General features: G+C 35.7%; 1 protein-coding gene across 2 annotated transcripts in view; it reads left to right on the forward strand.

Moving 5' to 3' along the window:
- Window positions 1-6,991: 6,991 nt before the first annotated feature.
- LOC128016880 (nuclear factor of activated T-cells, cytoplasmic 3) overlaps window positions 6,992-17,226 on the forward strand; it is a 67,111-nt gene continuing 56,876 nt past the window's right edge. The window contains exon 1 of one of the 2 annotated variants that reach the window (XM_052601739.1): window positions 6,992-7,492. In XM_052601739.1, coding sequence (XP_052457699.1) covers window positions 7,402-7,492 — 91 coding nt within the window. In that variant the 5' untranslated portion in view covers window positions 6,992-7,401. The remainder of the gene's footprint in view (window positions 7,493-17,226) is intronic. The other variant, XM_052601740.1, reaches the window with a different exon arrangement.

The raw sequence follows: 17,226 nt of genomic DNA on the forward strand, positions 1-17,226 counted from the left end.
TGCAGAGTTTTTACAATTAATGACCACCTTGACAAAACAGCCTTTCCCCTGCTGTCTCAGAAGACATTGAGGTGGTTACATGGTTGTGGCTTTTACAGATCTCCCCGAGGCATTGCTTAGATTTACAAAAACACTCTTTCCGGCAGAGCACACATTTGGAAAACAGATTTAGCTTTAAAACTGCAGTCAAGTTTGGACTGAAATTTCAAATGAATGTATTGACTCATACTTAAGAGGCCTTACTACTTAAGTTGAGATATTTCATCTTATACATTTCAGACTATGCAAAAAAAAAAAGGGGGGGGGGCAAAAATATATTTTCTGGTAATTTTTAGAATGCATTTTCATTAGAAAAAAAATAGTTTATACTGTCCAAAATCTATTTTGCATTTACACAAAATATACATGAAATGTATACTAGAAAGATTTGATATATTCATATGAAAGAAATAAATAAAAGCCTGTTTTCCCCCTAGCTGATGTTATCTGCCCTGTGTATTGTTCTCTTTTGGCATAAAAAAATAAAATTGAAAAAACCTTCTTGTGAGAGCTAGATGGTCAGATGAAGTAAACTGAAAGTGAGTGTCTCTGCAAGCCTGTGACAGAACAAGCCTGTGTGTGTGTGTGTGTGTGTGTTGAGGAGGATTAGTATTGATCCCCTGACATCACTCCCAAATGTTGTATCGATCAGTCATCTGATTGATGTTCCCTCCATGTAGTGCAGCACACACTCTAATGACTGAGTTGCATGTTGCTCACCAACACATTTAACACAGAACAAACAAACATGAAGTGCATTATTTAATACCTCAAGATTATAAATAGGATTTGATGGAATCAAAACGGGATGTTTCTCAGTGGTTACAGAAGTTGATGTTTTCTTACATTGTGTTCTTCTCTGTGGTAAATCTCACAAATGTTCTTTTCTTGGTACATTTCCTACATTTATTAAGATTAGATATGATGGATGAATAAATTAATGCATGCCCTGTTACTTATGTCAAATTCATTCATTTGTAGAATAAATGATTCATTGTATTTTCATTTCCTGTCAAAAATGATTTCAATAATATCAGCAATCAAAAGCAGTGGCCAGAGACAAAACATCAACATCTGCCTAATAAATTTAATAGATAATATATTGAATACTAAATAATTATCCTAATGAAATTCTCTTTTGTTCTCTATGCTTCGACCAAAATAGTCTTTAATTGATGTTTAATTGTTTCAGCATTACATTAAAACTGGTCCTTCCGTTCAGTCTATCTGGACACAGAAATGACTGTCACAGCTGCAACGGCTGTTGGTTTAAATCACCGTGGGGCACATTTAAGTGGGCCATTGTGCTCAGTGTGACAGAGACACGACAGCAAATTGAACCTAAGGCAATTTAAGCACTTTTCTACCACAGTGATAGCTGAGTAGTCTATAGGAGTCTCCGTATATTATGAAGAGTAGGGCATTCTGTTCTATTGTACAATTATAACAGTGACTGGTGATAAAATAATTTTTTCTTGGTACGTTAACCCCCCCTGTTGGCAAATATTGTGTACAACTGAAAAGTCTACACTAAAACTGGGGGACAGGAATAATTCACCCAAAAATGAAATTTTGCTTACATTTTTCTTACCCTCAGTCCATCCAAGCTGTAGATGAGTATGTTTCTTCATTAGATCAGATCTGGATAAATTTAGTATTACATCACTTGGTCACCAGTGAATCCTCTGCAATGAATGGGTGCTGTCAGAATAAAAGTTCAAACAGCTGATCATAATCCACATGTAATCAATTAATGTTTTTATTTTATCAAGCAAGTTCTTTTTTTTTAAAAGTACCATTTAAGTATTGTACAGGTGCATCTCAAAAAAACTGAATATCATGGGAAAAGTCTATTTAATTCATTAAAAAGCTGTCTTATATTCTACATTCATTGCACAAAAACTGAAATATTTCATGAGTTTTTTATTTTAATTCTGATGGTTATGACTTACAGTTTAGGAAAATAAAAAATTCAGTATCTCAAATTTATTTTAATATTTTCTCAAAGATCGATCAAAAAAGATTTACAAAACAGAAATGTTCACGTTCTCCAAAGCAGGTGTAATTATGCAGTCAATTCTTGGCTGGTGCTTCTTTTGCACGAATTACTGCTTCAGTGCGGCGTGGCATGAGGCGGTCAGCCTGTGTCACTTAAGTGTTATTGAAGCCCAGGTTGCTTTGATAGCGGCCTTCAGCTCTTCTGTATTGTTTGTCAGATGCTACTTATCTTCCTCTTCACAATACAACATAGATTCTCTGTGAGATTCAGGTCAGATGAGTTGGCTGGCCAGTCAAGCACAGTAATATCATGGTCATCAAACCACATAGAAGTGTTTTTTTTTTTTTTTTGGCACTGTGGGCAGGTGCTAAAGTCCTGCTGCAAAATGAAATCAGCATCTCCATAAAACCTGTCAAGCAGATGGAAGCATAAAGTGCTCCAAAATCTCCTGGTAGATGGCTGCATTGACTTTGGACTTGATAAAACACAATGGACCAACACCAGCGGACGTCACAGCACCAAAATCATTCTCTGACTTCAGAAACTTCACACTGGACTTCAAGCAGCTTAGATTCTCTGCCTCTACAGTCTTCCTCCAGACTCCAGACCTTGATTTCCAAATGACATGCTGAGTTTACTTTCATCTGAATAGAGCAACAGTCTGGTTCTTTTCCCAGGTAAAATGCTTCTGACGTTTTTCTGGTTCAGGAATGGCTTGGTTCCAGGAATCTGACAGCTGTAGCCCTTTTCCTGAAGACGTCTGAGTGTGTGTTGACTCTTGATGTGCTGACTCCGGCTTCAGTCCAGTCGGGTTTCCTGACAATCTTCCTAAGGCTGTGGTGATCCCTGTTGCTTGTGTACCTTTTCGTACCACACTTTTTCCTTCCAGTCAACTTTTTTATGAATTTATTTTGATACAGCACTCTGTGAACAGCCAGCCCTTTCAGTAATGACCTTCTGTGGCTTTCAGACTCTTCAGTAGTCTTTCCCATTATTGTGGTTGCATGTTCTAAACTAGCCCAAGAGGTACCCAGTATTTATACTCAAAATTAATCAAACTAATCAAGCTCAAAATGGAATATTGTAATTTTTGGAGATACTGAATTTTTAATTTTCCTAAGCTGTAAGTCGTTACCATCAGAATAAAAAAAAAAAAAAAACTCTTGAAATATTTCAGTTTGTGTTCAATGAATCATATTTTCCATGATAGTTTTTTTTTTAGATACACCTGTATATGAATATCAGTAATAGCTTCATTCACTAAGTCTGCAATTTATTTTGTGTTGTACAGTGAGGCCTTGGTGTGCTTTTTCAGGTTTGCTCATGAAGTTTGGGGTCAAAGCATAAGATGGTTAGCAGCTCAATCTAAGGCAGCTCATAGTTCCCTGTAGCATTCTTAATTAGTTGTGCTTTTTTCATGCATTTCAGCCTAGGACACATTGCAAAGACAACCTTGTTCTGTTAGCAAACTGAAGCGGGTTCAAGGATGATGTTGGAACATAGCCAGTGATTCAGGAAAGCGAGAGTCCTCAAAATGTGCAATTACATTTACAGTCTTAGAAGATTATTTCTTATCAAAGTAACTTACGACGAAGTGCACATTAAGGACATGTCATGAATGAATGATAGTAGAATCCTTCAGCATTTGTGAATGCAGTGGTGATATCGTTGTGCTAGATCACACTATATTTGAGTTTCTTAAAATAATGACCATAGAAAAACTAAAACATAAAACCCACTGCTGTTAATATTAGGCCACAGGACAACAACACATGTTCACTTTATAATATAGTCAAACCATTATATAATATTTTAAATACCTGACTTATTAATCATTCAAATTTTCCAGGATAGAGAACATGTCATTCATTATTCATGTTTTGACTATTATTGCTTTATGCTGAGAATGGTCCAGCAGAGGGCAGTATGCATCATGTTTCTGAACGTTGTACGGAGTTTTGTTACAAAGTGTTTTATTAGCTTGGTTCTTCTTTGATTGGATTTTTCCTTTTCTGTTTATTTATTTGTACTATTATTTTTTTTTTATGTTTTGGTCTTTCTTAAAATTGTTAGTTTGCTCTCTAAATCAAAAATGACAAAATATGTCTATCTGGGATAAAAAATAAACAAATAAATGAAATATATTTAGAAAATATAAACTGATATTGAAATATGCTTATGCTGATTGCAAATAAAACTAATTAAAGGAGGGGGGTACTGTAAGTGCCGCATTGTGCAATATTATTCCATATTATAACAATATTATTAACAGTTTCTGATTTTGAACTGTATTGTGCTTCAGCAGGTTTGGATATTATAATCACCATTGTTAATATTATTTATGAATTATATTTTCATAAGAGAATACAACAATGTACACAGAAATGAAACAAATCAGAACTTTAATATAAATATTATACTATGAATAAATAAAATCTTATACTTTTTTCTTTGTGGTATTCAAAACGAATGCACGCTATTGTTTATCCAGTGACTCCTCTGAGAAAATGTGTATTTGATCATGACTAGCACAAAACACATTACCAAAACACCAATCCTTGAAAAGAAAACTAGTTTTGAACCGGATTTGTGTGAGAGTAGAAAGTTCTTTCTTTCTTTTTAACTGTCTTTACGAGAACACAGTATCAAAAACCACATCGTCCCCCTCCTACACAATCCACGGATACCGTGCTCTCTATCTTCCTCCCACAAAGGTCATCAGAGACGAAGAGAAACACGGGTATTCTGAATAGTAAACAATGAGTTTGGCAGGATTATTTCAGCAGTGTGAGAATGTGTTCAGTCTGTGTTCATCTGGGAAATTTTAACAATGAAATGAATCGGTGAGATGATTCATGATAGATGAATAATATGCAGATTTATTCATTCTAATTGGTACATATGCAATTATAAATCAACTATATTTGGTTCCTTCCATTGTTCTTTTTTTCTGTTATTCTCATGCAAACTTTAAGAATTGTGCAGTATGTAAAGATGTGTGAATATATGTTTGTTCGTGTAGCATGGTAGTTTTGCAGTTTGGATTTAGTTTAGCTTGAAGATCATGATTACATCATAAAAAGCCAAAGTGAGCATCACAACTTTAGTAATGCCATAAGCGTCCCTGTCATGAGACCAGATAAAGGCTCTGCAACTGATTCTGCAACTCAACCTACTAATCACTACTATCAAATTCTATTAGTCTTTTGAGTGTTCAGTGAAAGTTCAGGGTTTAATGAGATCTAAGTAAATAAAGACCACAGGAAATGTGAACATGCCGTTTATACGCCCACATGCGTCAAAGAAAACATTCTTGTTTGGCGGTGTGAATTTCATCACTGATATAAAGCTGCTTGGTCCACACTTGTGTATGTTTAGATTGTTTTTTTGTTTTGTTTTTTTCAGTTATTGTCTGATATTGTTTTTCTGTTGTAGCCGTAAAACAGCATCCTGTTGTGCTAACTACAGTGCAAAACAGAATAAATATAAAGTTATTTGATGAAAACAAATAATATCTCCAGCAGGGAAACTGAGTATATGTAAAAAGATAACTTAAATATGTGGAGTTAGTTTTAAATTTTGAAGTGTTGTGTTTATTTTTTCTCCTTCCTCTGAGACAGTGCTCCACGTGAACGAACACTTCAGTGACTCAAACAAAATTGTCTTCAGTGAGGTAGATAAACACTGCACGATGTTAAGTAATCTGGTTAAGGATTTTTTTTTCTGATGACTTGCCTATTATAACACTCTTTTCTTCCTGTGTTATACATCATGCTGAATGTTAGGCGTTAAATAAAGTAGTTACAGTGAGGACTGAAATTTGCACTGTGTATGATTTTCTGAATAGGTCTGTGCACATGAATCATTGTTTGAGTGAGCGTGAAGACTGGTTAAAGGTAGTTTATTTTTTTGTTTACGTCAAAGGCATTGTTTATTTGGATAAATTACCCCATAATCGCTCTAATTTAAAGATTTTGGAAAATATTAAGCTAATCTATTTATATAGAGAAAACCATATAAATTACAGAGTATTGAAAAGAAATGAATTAACAAGAGCCAAATCATTAAAGAATATATACAGTTGATTATAAATTTAACAACAAATTTAACGTGGAAATAAACAGGATTTTAATGATTTTGAGAAATTTGAAACAAAAAAAAACTTTATGGTTTAAAAAAATAAAGAAATATTTAATTTCTACAATATTTAGATAGACAATCATTCTCACATGATCAGCAGGTTTTTGTGAAACTGTGCCGATGATACAGCTTCAGTGCTGCTATCATTGAAGCAAAACATACCAAAAACAGCGAATAAATAAACACATTTCAGAAATTAACATTTGGGATCATTTTGTAACGACAATGTTGTAATTTGCTAAAAAAAAAAAAAAAAAAAAAAGAAAGAAAAAAAATGTTTGTTTTTTTTGGAAAATGCTAAACATATTAACGTTTGCTACTATATATAAACTAGACAGCAGAGCAAAAGTATGTTTTATACTAATACAATAATACACAATTTAATTAATTAAAGAAAATATACAATGGAGTCCAAAGGTCTGAGACAACACAAAAAAATTTTGATTCAACACTGAATTTAAACCTGGAAATAAACAAAGATATACGATTTATATATTTGCTTATAAATAATCCAAACAAGGAAATGTAAAATAATTACATTATATATTTTATTTATAATTATTAAATTATACTTACCTAGTTAAATTAAATTACACAAATCTTACCATTTATATTAATATAGTTGATATGTAATGTAGTTTATTGCATTTAAAATTGTAAATAAAATTCACTGAAACACGCGGTCTTTAAAAGCGAACGGCTTGATTCCACTGCGGTTAACTACAGTTCACAGAAACTACAAAACCCATGAGCCTACTAAGGGCTAGGTTGTGTTTATGTGTGAGCGCGCGTGAGTGATTGAGTGCGCGTGTGCGCGCGTTCTTGTGTTGTCTGCCGACTCGACTGACGTCACCGCTGGAACTGGCCTGTCACGCGCTGTTAGTAAAAGTTGGGATAGGAGCTCGAGACGGAGAGCAGCAGCGAATTTACGGACGAGCTCGATCAACGGTCGCGTTGACGCACAACGCTCATCCCCACCCCCACCCCCCTTCACGCCACAGGCGAAAAGTTCAAGCCGCTGGGAGTTCGCTGAACCTCCGCAGAAGGTCGAACTGTTTGGATTATTGTGAGAGAGAAGCGATTATATTTTTGCCCGGGCTTAGAGAAGTAACATTAGAGCACGGAGAAAAAGTTTAAAAGTTTTGCCTTTATCGTTAGTCAATGTAGTGAGTTCATTAAAGAGTCGGCGTTCTTACACGGGTGAGCCCGAGCTGTCAAACCCGATGACTACTGCAAACTGCCCCGGGAATGAAGAGCTGGACTTCAGATTGATCTTCGGGGAGGACGGGCAGCAGCCGCCGCTAGGCCCCGCAGGTAAGTGCCTCTACATCGGGATACTCTGACACACTGTTTCGGTGTGGATAAACTCATGAATCATGCATCGAGAAAGTAAGGAGGTCGATAGCAAATGCAAAACCCGGTATCAAAAGCAGCAGTGCCGCGCCGTTAAAACGACAGAAACGTTACTCACCGGCTTTTCGCTTTACGCCAGCAGCTGCAGTTTTGTTTAGTTTCTTGTGCGGTTGTAAATTCAGCCAATGAAAATGAGAAGCGGTAAGTTTAGGCGGCTGGCTGAACTGTAACCAACAAGCACCTGGATACTCTGCTGAAGACTTTAAGCCGGTCACATCGTCTCAAAACCTATGTATCTGCCTGCCTAACGTTAGATATCGTTTCTGGACATCATAGACGCGTTTGAGTGGTTTGAGACAAAGCCACCGTGAATCTGACAGCTGCTGCACGGTGAAATGCTAAAAAGGTTTCTGTTATCATTCGCCCCTGCTTTCATTTAGAGCACATGGGAAAAAGTTTCAACCCTTAGGTTTCCACTAATACTGAACTTACACTGTTTGTTTCATTTCTCCATTTTACGCTTATTTACATCAACAGTAGCCAGTTCTGTCGCCGACTTTGCAGGTGATAAAAGAAATTACAGAAATGTCTAAATATATAAACGAGTCCTTATCGCAGCTCGGAGGGAGGTGTATCAGTTTTTTCCATTTCTAAATAGTGCTTACACATTTTGGAGCACGTTATCTTTAAGTTTAGATAAGTTACAAAATCCAGAATGTAAACCTGTTTGCTGTGTAGTTCATTAAACCTTTCCCTAAATGTATAAAAAGGCAATGTATTAAGTATTCCTGCTTATGTTATTAATGTCATTTACATAGCTTTGATGTTTTGATATGATATTTTTATTTAAAAGGCTCTTACATGATCAGACAGAGTTGTTAAATAGCTCGGCAAGTGTTTCCACTTAATGTGGAAATTGAAACGGTAATAGTATTTATTATGATTATGACTGATTTATAATCACTTTTTTGTTGAAGTCCTCAGTTTTTTTGTTAAACATGTCAGACGTATAATCAACAATGCAGACGGCCTCTAGTGTGCAACCACCAGACATGGCCTATGTGTGTGTGTGTGTGTTTATGTAATTGCCTAATGAAAAAAACGTGTGAGAAGTATCAACCCTATCAGCCCCTGTCAGTGTGCTCGAGTGTGTCGTGAAGGAAAGAGATTTGGGTATAGTGAAAACAGAATGCCTGTGTGTGGGTGGACCCCTGCATGTTTTTGTTTAAGTTTTGCATGTTTTTATTTATTTATTTATTTTTTAAGTATTGCATGATCAGTAAATTGCGTATGGAGATTGCATATTGCCTATGCAAACGAGGACTAAACATTTTGTGTCATATTTAAAAAGAATGACCACCATGTTTTGTATGTTATGTAAAATACTGTACTATTGTGTTTTAAACGATAACTGAGTGTAATTAAAGAGGCTTTGCTGCTCCATAAATTACAGGAATCAGTGGTTGTTCAAAGAGATACCTCAGACATGACCGCCTGATGGTCTGTGTGGACATTCGCAGAAGAAAAGGGAAAACCTTTTATTTGAGACAGAAGTTTGGAGGATGTATTTGGACTAAATGTTGGAAATAAAATCACCTATGTGTGCAAGTGATTTTCAGTCTATTGCACTGTATAATTTGGACCATATGTTGGATTTGTATTAGTGATAGACTGATATTTTTTTGCAAAACCAATTACTGGCAAGTTTATGTGCCGATAACTGATTTGCAGAACCGATATTTATTAACTGTTATAAAGTAATTAAATGACTGAGTGAAGAAAGGACATACTTCACTTTGGTTTTTCCTCTTTTCAGTCATCTTTTTTTTTTAAATGTTGAAAATTTGTCTTTCATATTAAATTAAATAAAATTTTTATATTACAACAACAGTAAAAACATTTTCTAAAAAGCATCAACAGCAACAACACTAATATTAACAATAAGCAAAATAAATGTAGAATGTCTAATGTTTTCAAATGGAGAAAATAAATAAAGGACATGAGTCATATCAACTTCATTTTATTAGGTTTATAAGCTGTTTAATAGCTAAAGAGTCAAACAATAATTCACTGGATAATGTTAATTCACTGAATAATATTCTCTGGAATATTGGAATATAACAAACAAAATATCGTATTTTATTGCATTTCTCCACTGTAATATTATATCAAAATTATTAATAATGTTTTGTCCTTCTAGATTATGAAATGCCTGCTGACAGCGCGTTTTATATATGCAGTTACACAGAACTACTCCAACTGTTAACGCTAGCGGCGATAATAAATAATTTCCATAGAGTTATATATTTTTTAGATGTTTATAAGCAAAGTAATGGTTATATAGTAAATGTTAATACAATTTAGGGTGTTTTAAAAACGTGAATCTTGTTAAAAATTACATGCGGTGGCCGTGCTGGAGCATTTCCTGAGCATCGACCACATCAACCCGCTGAGTGAACAGCAACATGAAAGCGACTTCACGATACTAATGATGGAGCAAATTTACAACTGAGAGAGAATTAAATTTAGTGCTTTTTCCCCAACATGCGCTCATTCAAGGCTGTATTATTTAACTCCTGCAAAGTTACGTCTTTATTGGGAGAGGATTTTGACGGATTATCTGCGTGACTTCGACTTCACGAGACTAACGATGAGCATAGACAACAGAGAAAGAATTAAATTCAGTGCTTTTATATCCAACACGCGCTCATTCATGGCTGCATATCAGTTCAGGCAAAGTTACGTCTTTGTTGGAACAGGACTTGATGGATTATTTAACATGACTAACATGACCATGAGTCGGTCTCTATTTCTGAGAGTCAAGCTGCATAAACTACATATCAGGCATTCATGTAATGCATCTAATTTGTGCACAGCTGGCTGTTATGTTAAATAAAGTTTACTAGCTATAGCAAATCGTTTCGTCTCCCCTCAGACGTGCTGCAATGGCGATCCTGTGCGCAATTCTCAAAACACCCACAAGATGGTGGCTTTTATCGGTGAATCTGATATTACAACACCGATATCCGATTATGATAAAATGCTTAAATATCGGGGAAAATATTAGTAAATCGAAATATCGGTTGATCTCTAATTTGTACACACATATGCATGCAGGTGTTATTAGAAAATCATGAGTTAGAATTGGCAGTGTATATGTATGTTGTGTTTTTCGTTTTATTTCCTCTACCATATGTAGTCCAACTTCATCCTTAAGAAGTGTAGATATTAAAAAAATTTTAAAGGATGTTTTTTTGATGAAGGAGAATAGAATATAATTTTTTAGGAACTTAATTTCGTATCCTACCGCATTGTTTTGCATGCTTCTTAGTCATAGGGAAATATAATAGTTAGATTTTATATAAAATAAATTCTTTGTCAATATGTAAGAGAGTTTCATATCCTTATTAAACATTTATTTTAAAGACAAAAAGAAATGTATTAGTTTTAAGTTGTTGAACAGGTTTTGTGATGTGTCTGTTCATCTATGTCAAGAAGTCATCAGGATTTTAATGCAGCTAAAGGGCAGGGCTGTTGTTACTATACACACTCATCAGTGTTTTCTGTGCCTCTGGCTGTTTTTAGAAAAAGATTAACGATCAGTTTTTGTCTTGTATTTGTTAATAAAGCCAAAACGATTCCATTTAGATTAGGACTTTCTGTCAAAATATCATCAGGTCCTATTTAATTTTGATGACTCAGTCTTTTAGTTTTGGCTGGTCTGGTTTGTTTTTATTATTAACAAATTTTTGTTACCAAAAACATGACTCTGAAACTTTTATGAAACTACATGAGAGCTTTCTCAGAACTCCAGGCATGACATTATGGCCACTGAAATGTTGATCAGTGTAGGTGTTCACAACTTTACACATTCAAATGCAGGCAAGCTGTAATTCAGATGTGCTGATTTGTTTTAATAATATGCTGTATATATATTAAAGGTTTCTGAATTGCATCATGCCCATTTTTGAGAGTAATTACAGTAGTTTTCACAAAATTCAGTTAAAAAATGTGAAAAAGAAACTACAAACGGATGTAAAATGAATAAAACATCAAAGATGAGAATACAACTCTGAGTAAACTTGATGTTAACGGGAGTGCTGACTATCAAGAGGTGCGTGTAGCGTTAGAGGCAGTTTTTCACGTTCTCAATCTCACTCACTCTGTCAGTCACTCATCGCAGTGCTAGTCTGTAAGAAACCTGATTTGTTGTTGCATGTATTGCTGTTATTACAATTATCACACCGGCAGTTCTTTTGCCAGGCTCAAACATTTAACCCTGTTACTCAAGTTACTGTAAGAAAACTGATCATACTAAATTCAGCAACTATAAACAGACCTAGCTTCATTTAGACTGCATGTGCAAACCTGTTAACCTTTTGCTTTTTCCACTTTATTTTCTAATTTAACAGATTGCGTATTGAATTATCTATTTCATTTTGATACTGTATTTGTCATTTTTATTGATAAAACATAATCACATAAATCAGATAGCTAGACAAACACAGTTCCCAGATTTTGGTAAGGGTTGCAGAAATTACAAAGAATGGTGAAAAAAAAGAGTTTGAGGACCTATCTGTGGAAAGTGCCAAAAAACATGAATCAGAATAGACCTTTTTTTATATATAATTATCACCTTGGACCACAAAACCAGTCCTAAGAGTACATTTTTCAAAAATTTGATTGATATATGGGAGAGGACAATATTTGGCCGAGATTCAACTATTTGAAAATCTGGAATATTTACAAAAATTTAAGTATTGAGAAAATCACATTTAAAGTTGTCCAAAATGAAGTTCTTAGCAATGCATATTACTAATCAAAAATTAAGTTTTGGTATATTTATGGTTTGAAATGTTCTAAATGTATTCATGGAACATGATCTTTACTTAAAGGCCATGTTGCAGGGTTAATTTTTCAACGAATTTGTGCAATTTGCTTGTAGGTACAGTAATAAACATTTAAACTGTTATCCATTGTATTTTATGTTGTTGGGTATCACAAAACGGAATATAATACGAAAAAGTAGGTACTATCTTACAGCGGTTTTCAGCGATTCTCCTTTCCCTCCACAATGCATTGCATTACGTCACTTTGGGGAGAGAATTTACCAAAGCCCGCCTTGAGAGCATTGAGAGTGACTAGAGAGACGAGTAGTAGACGAGAGTATTCAAATAGCGCAGATTATAGATAAATACATAGATATAGATAGATAGAAAGATAGATAGATAGATGTCGACCAACAGTGACCAAAACGCACTCACTTCCCTACAGCATAAGCTTTCCAACGAAGTTCCCATGGGATGGCACAGCACAAGCATCTGCCAAACACAGTGACAGACACTACGTATGGCTACGTTTGCAACAACATTTTCACCGGAGGAAGAGATAAACGCTTAGAAACGCCCATATATCTAGCATGATGCCTTCTATTTCTAGATGACAGACAAAGTTTACCAGTTCTACGACACTATGACAAAGGTTACCTTTACTTATCTGAACTAATGTCATGATCACTGCCACTAGATATAAAGAAAACGTTGATTTTTCACTTGGAACTTATCAATTACAGTATATATATATATATATATATATATATATATATATATGTCATTATTGTGCACTGATGCTCGTAGACTAGCTCCAGTGCTCATTGCTGCGTTGCTAAATGATAGCATTCACCAGGACACCTCACCAACTCTTCACTCATTCTTCTCGGACCATACATTTAAATGGCTTTGACAGCCGTCAGTTCTTGGTAATTCCTCATTTGCCCTCTCACGTCTGGCAGGTTCGAAATTCTATGGCTGCGGGCCATCATACATGTTGGTTCTTGCCACCTCTTCCTCATCCCAGTCAGTCACCATAGTTCTAATACTAGACTGAGGCTACCTTTCCTCCACTTCTCCCCAACGTGACGTCATCACTGAATTGTGTAGAAAAAAAAAAGTATACCAAAAACTTAAAAACCTGGTCTTTGAGACCATTTTTGAGACATTTTAAAAATTATATACATATCTTGAGTAATTTATGTACCCATTAATCGACAGTGGTGGTTAACCTGCAAAATGGGCTTTAATATCCTAATGATTTTTTGCATGAAAGAAAAATCTATAATTTTGACACATACAGTGTATTTTCGGCTAGTGCTACAAATATACCCCAGTGACTTAAGACTGTTTTTGTGCTCCAGGGTCACAATTGTTCCTGATGTTTGAGTGAAAGTGAGTTTTTGATCAAGTATTACTGTATTTTAAGAATATACAAAAATGGATGATAGTTCATGTTCTTGTTAGGCATCATTGATGACTATAATTGCACTGAATAAAGCTGTAGTTCTGATAGTTCTCAATGATTTTTGGGGCCAAAGTGAAATCCCGCAGGAGGATCAGCTCATTTGGTTAATCTGTGAACATTTGCATGGTGGCCATCATCACCTTAGATGACCCACCCCAGATGCACTCGTGAGTCAACTTTCAATTTAACATTTTTCAGTAAAGAAAAATAACATACAATTGATATTTAATATTTAAGTAATATTTAAGTTAAATAAGTGTATTCAAAAATAGATCTATTTATTAATAATTATTTATGATATCATTTTTATAGAATAATTTTTTCCCCCCATAAAGGACAAAACTAGTATTTCATGCCCTCAAAGGAAGGTTTTGTTCCCTGAGTTTTAAAAGACCATAAAAGTGGCCTCTTCCATTGTAGAGGTGGCAGCATTAGAGGCAGAAGGTGCTCTCTCAGAGCTGGGTAAAGTCTGTCTGGCATCGTGCCCAGGCACAGCATGTGGTCTTCAGATGGCAGTGGAATTTAATGGGAGGGGCACAAGACCCTCCTAAACAGGAAAGAGGCTTCATTCTCTTCTCCTTTTTATGACTCTTAATTTTTTCATCAGCAGTTTGCTTAATATTCAATCTAGAAGTGTGGAGCTGTTGTTTTTATGGCAAACCTTGCATCTATCTTCTTATGTTCTTCAGGCTCTGAAAAACCAGGTCAGCAGTGCACGAGTACCAGTCTGGAGGTTGGTTATGAGTGGGTAGCTAAATGTCTGTAAAAAAGCAGGACGTGCAGTGTTTAGCGTCTGTGCTAGCATGCGTCTGCTCCTCTGGCTGGCTGTCTCGGTCGTGGGAAAGACTGAAATTACATCGCTCTCAGGGTGGGTTATTTTAAGCCACAGCAAAAGTGGCAAAGGGCAGACTGCAGGTTCGCTAGTCCCGTCAGAAGAGAACTCCCCCCTTGGCCAGTAAGTGCCACTGGACAAATCGCCGCACCTTTCAGCCCCACACCTCCTCACGCTGTGTGTGCCGAGCAGCAGAGAAGTGTTGAAATGCTGTGTGCTACGTCCCCAGGTGAGGCCGCAGACTCAGGTGTAGCCTTGACGCTTGTTGGTCAGGGAAGAGTAATAGGGGGTAGCTTAGCCATTAGCCAGGCAGTTTTATTTAGACCACAACACTATAACTGCAAGCCGCTAGTCTGGTAGGACATTACCAGGAATGCTCTCACGGCATTAAACCAGTTTAAAGTGGAAAAAATTAATGCAGCTTGTTTTTCTGTTGTTGAGAAGTGGCGTGCCATTACTTTTCTAGACTATTGAGCTGCTAAATGTTGGCAAATGTTAAAGCCTTTAGACTTGTACTGAAGGAGGGAACTATGCCATTTGTAGGCTAATTATGTCTTAAGGGCTATTCACACCAAGGATGATAACTGTAATGATAAGTAAGCTGTATCTATAAAGTTTTAATAATCACTCTAATTCTGTGAGAATAGGGAAGTCCATAATGACACCGAGGAACAAAGTCATTGGAATCACTTTCAAAAATGTTTTATTTCAAGCTGATCAGTGATTGAAAAAAAAAAAATAAAAAACATTGACAGCCAATCAGAATTTTCCCTACTTTAACAAGCTGGATCATTTAAAGCAGCAGACAGCATAACTGCTGTGCCCACTTAGAGAACGTTATTGTCCATTGGAGTGGGTGCTAATACAGTTATAGTATTGAATATTCTGCAGAACCTGTCCCCACCTGGATTGAACTAGGCAAATAGGTATGATCCTTCCATTGTGTTATGTGCCCAAGAATGAGGTCAGCTGTCTACCTGAATATACTGAATGGCCAGGATATTCCATCAATGGATTTTTTCTTCCCTGATGGCACGGGTATATTCCAAGATGACAATGCCAGGATTCATTGGGCTCAGATAGTGAAAGAGTGGTTCAGGGAGCATGAGACATAATTTTCACACATGGATTGGCCACCACAGAGTCCAGAGTCAGACCTTAACCCCATTGAGAATCTTTGGGATGTGTTGGAGAAGACTTTGCACAGTGCCTTCCAACTCTCTCATCATCAATACAAGATTTTGGCCAAAAATGTATGCAATACTGAATGGGAATAAATGTTGTGACATTGCAGAAGCTTAACGAAATGATGCCACTCAAATACGTGCCGTAAACAAAGTTAAAGGTAGTCAAAATATTAGTGTGTGACTTTTTTTTGGGATGGCAGTGTGTATGTGTATATATATTATTCATATGTGATTGTGCCCTGGTTCTTAAAATGGGCTCTCAAGGCCTTACCATAGACCAATGAGCTTCTCTTTTGCAATTTATTATTTTAGCTGTAATCCAGCAAAACAACCCTTTATATTGCTAGTAAATCACTCGCATATGTGACCAAATCTTCACTCTGGGTCACTAAATGTCCATCGTTAGCCATTTGCTGATAAATTCTTAAATTGTACTTGCTAGTGTGTTTGTGTTAGAGGCTAATAACAAGTTTAGCATAGATATATTTTCATACACTGAATGCTTGGGAGTTTCTCTCTCCATTAAAGGAGTCATATAATGTTTCTAAAAAGAAAATTATTTTGTGTATTTGGTGTAATGAAATGTGTTTATGCAGTTTAAGGTAAAAAAAAAAAACACATTCATTTCCACATACTGTACATAATTGTTTCTCCTCTATGCCCCATCTTTCTGAAACTCGTCGATTTTTAGACCGCTCATCAGTCTGAAAAGCGAGGTGTGCTTTCATTGGCCAGCTGTCCAGTGCGTTGTGATTGGCTGAATACCTCAAACGTGTGATGGAAAGTTATGCCCCTCACCATACTGTGATGGCGTGTCCCAGTCAAAACGTTACAGGACAAAAACAATAAAACCCATTACAAATGAGGCAGTTCATCTCAGTGGTTGTACATTGTACCTTAGTTTTGTCACGGTACTAAAATTCCAGTATTCGGTACCGATACCAGTTAAAATCTATGGTTCTCGGTACCAATTTTGGTACCAAAGCAAAACTCAAAAATATGCTAAAAAAAAAAAACACTTTTTATCACTAAAAATAAAACCAGTGCCATTCTTTATACTTATTTAATTTGTTTTTAAAAAGTTTTTCTACAAGTAATATAATTATAAAAAATAAGTTTCACCCAAATTTGATTTGTCTTTTAATTAATGAAACACATTTAATACTTTGGTAAATAGAGGGTATTTGCTATTAAAATTAAAACATGGAAGAATATTTTGTGATTTATTTCTTGTCTCTGCCATTCATTCATTCACACAGAGACGCACAGAACATGCAGGATTCAGATTTCAACCAACTTTTGCGGCTTAACATTTACAGATACTGGTCCATTTGGAGATTTGATTTGATTTATTTCTGCTAACTTTGACAAATTCTGTG

The sequence above is a fragment of the Carassius gibelio genome, chromosome A7 (assembly GCF_023724105.1).
Source record: "Carassius gibelio isolate Cgi1373 ecotype wild population from Czech Republic chromosome A7, carGib1.2-hapl.c, whole genome shotgun sequence".
Lineage (NCBI taxonomy): Eukaryota > Metazoa > Chordata > Actinopteri > Cypriniformes > Cyprinidae > Carassius > Carassius gibelio.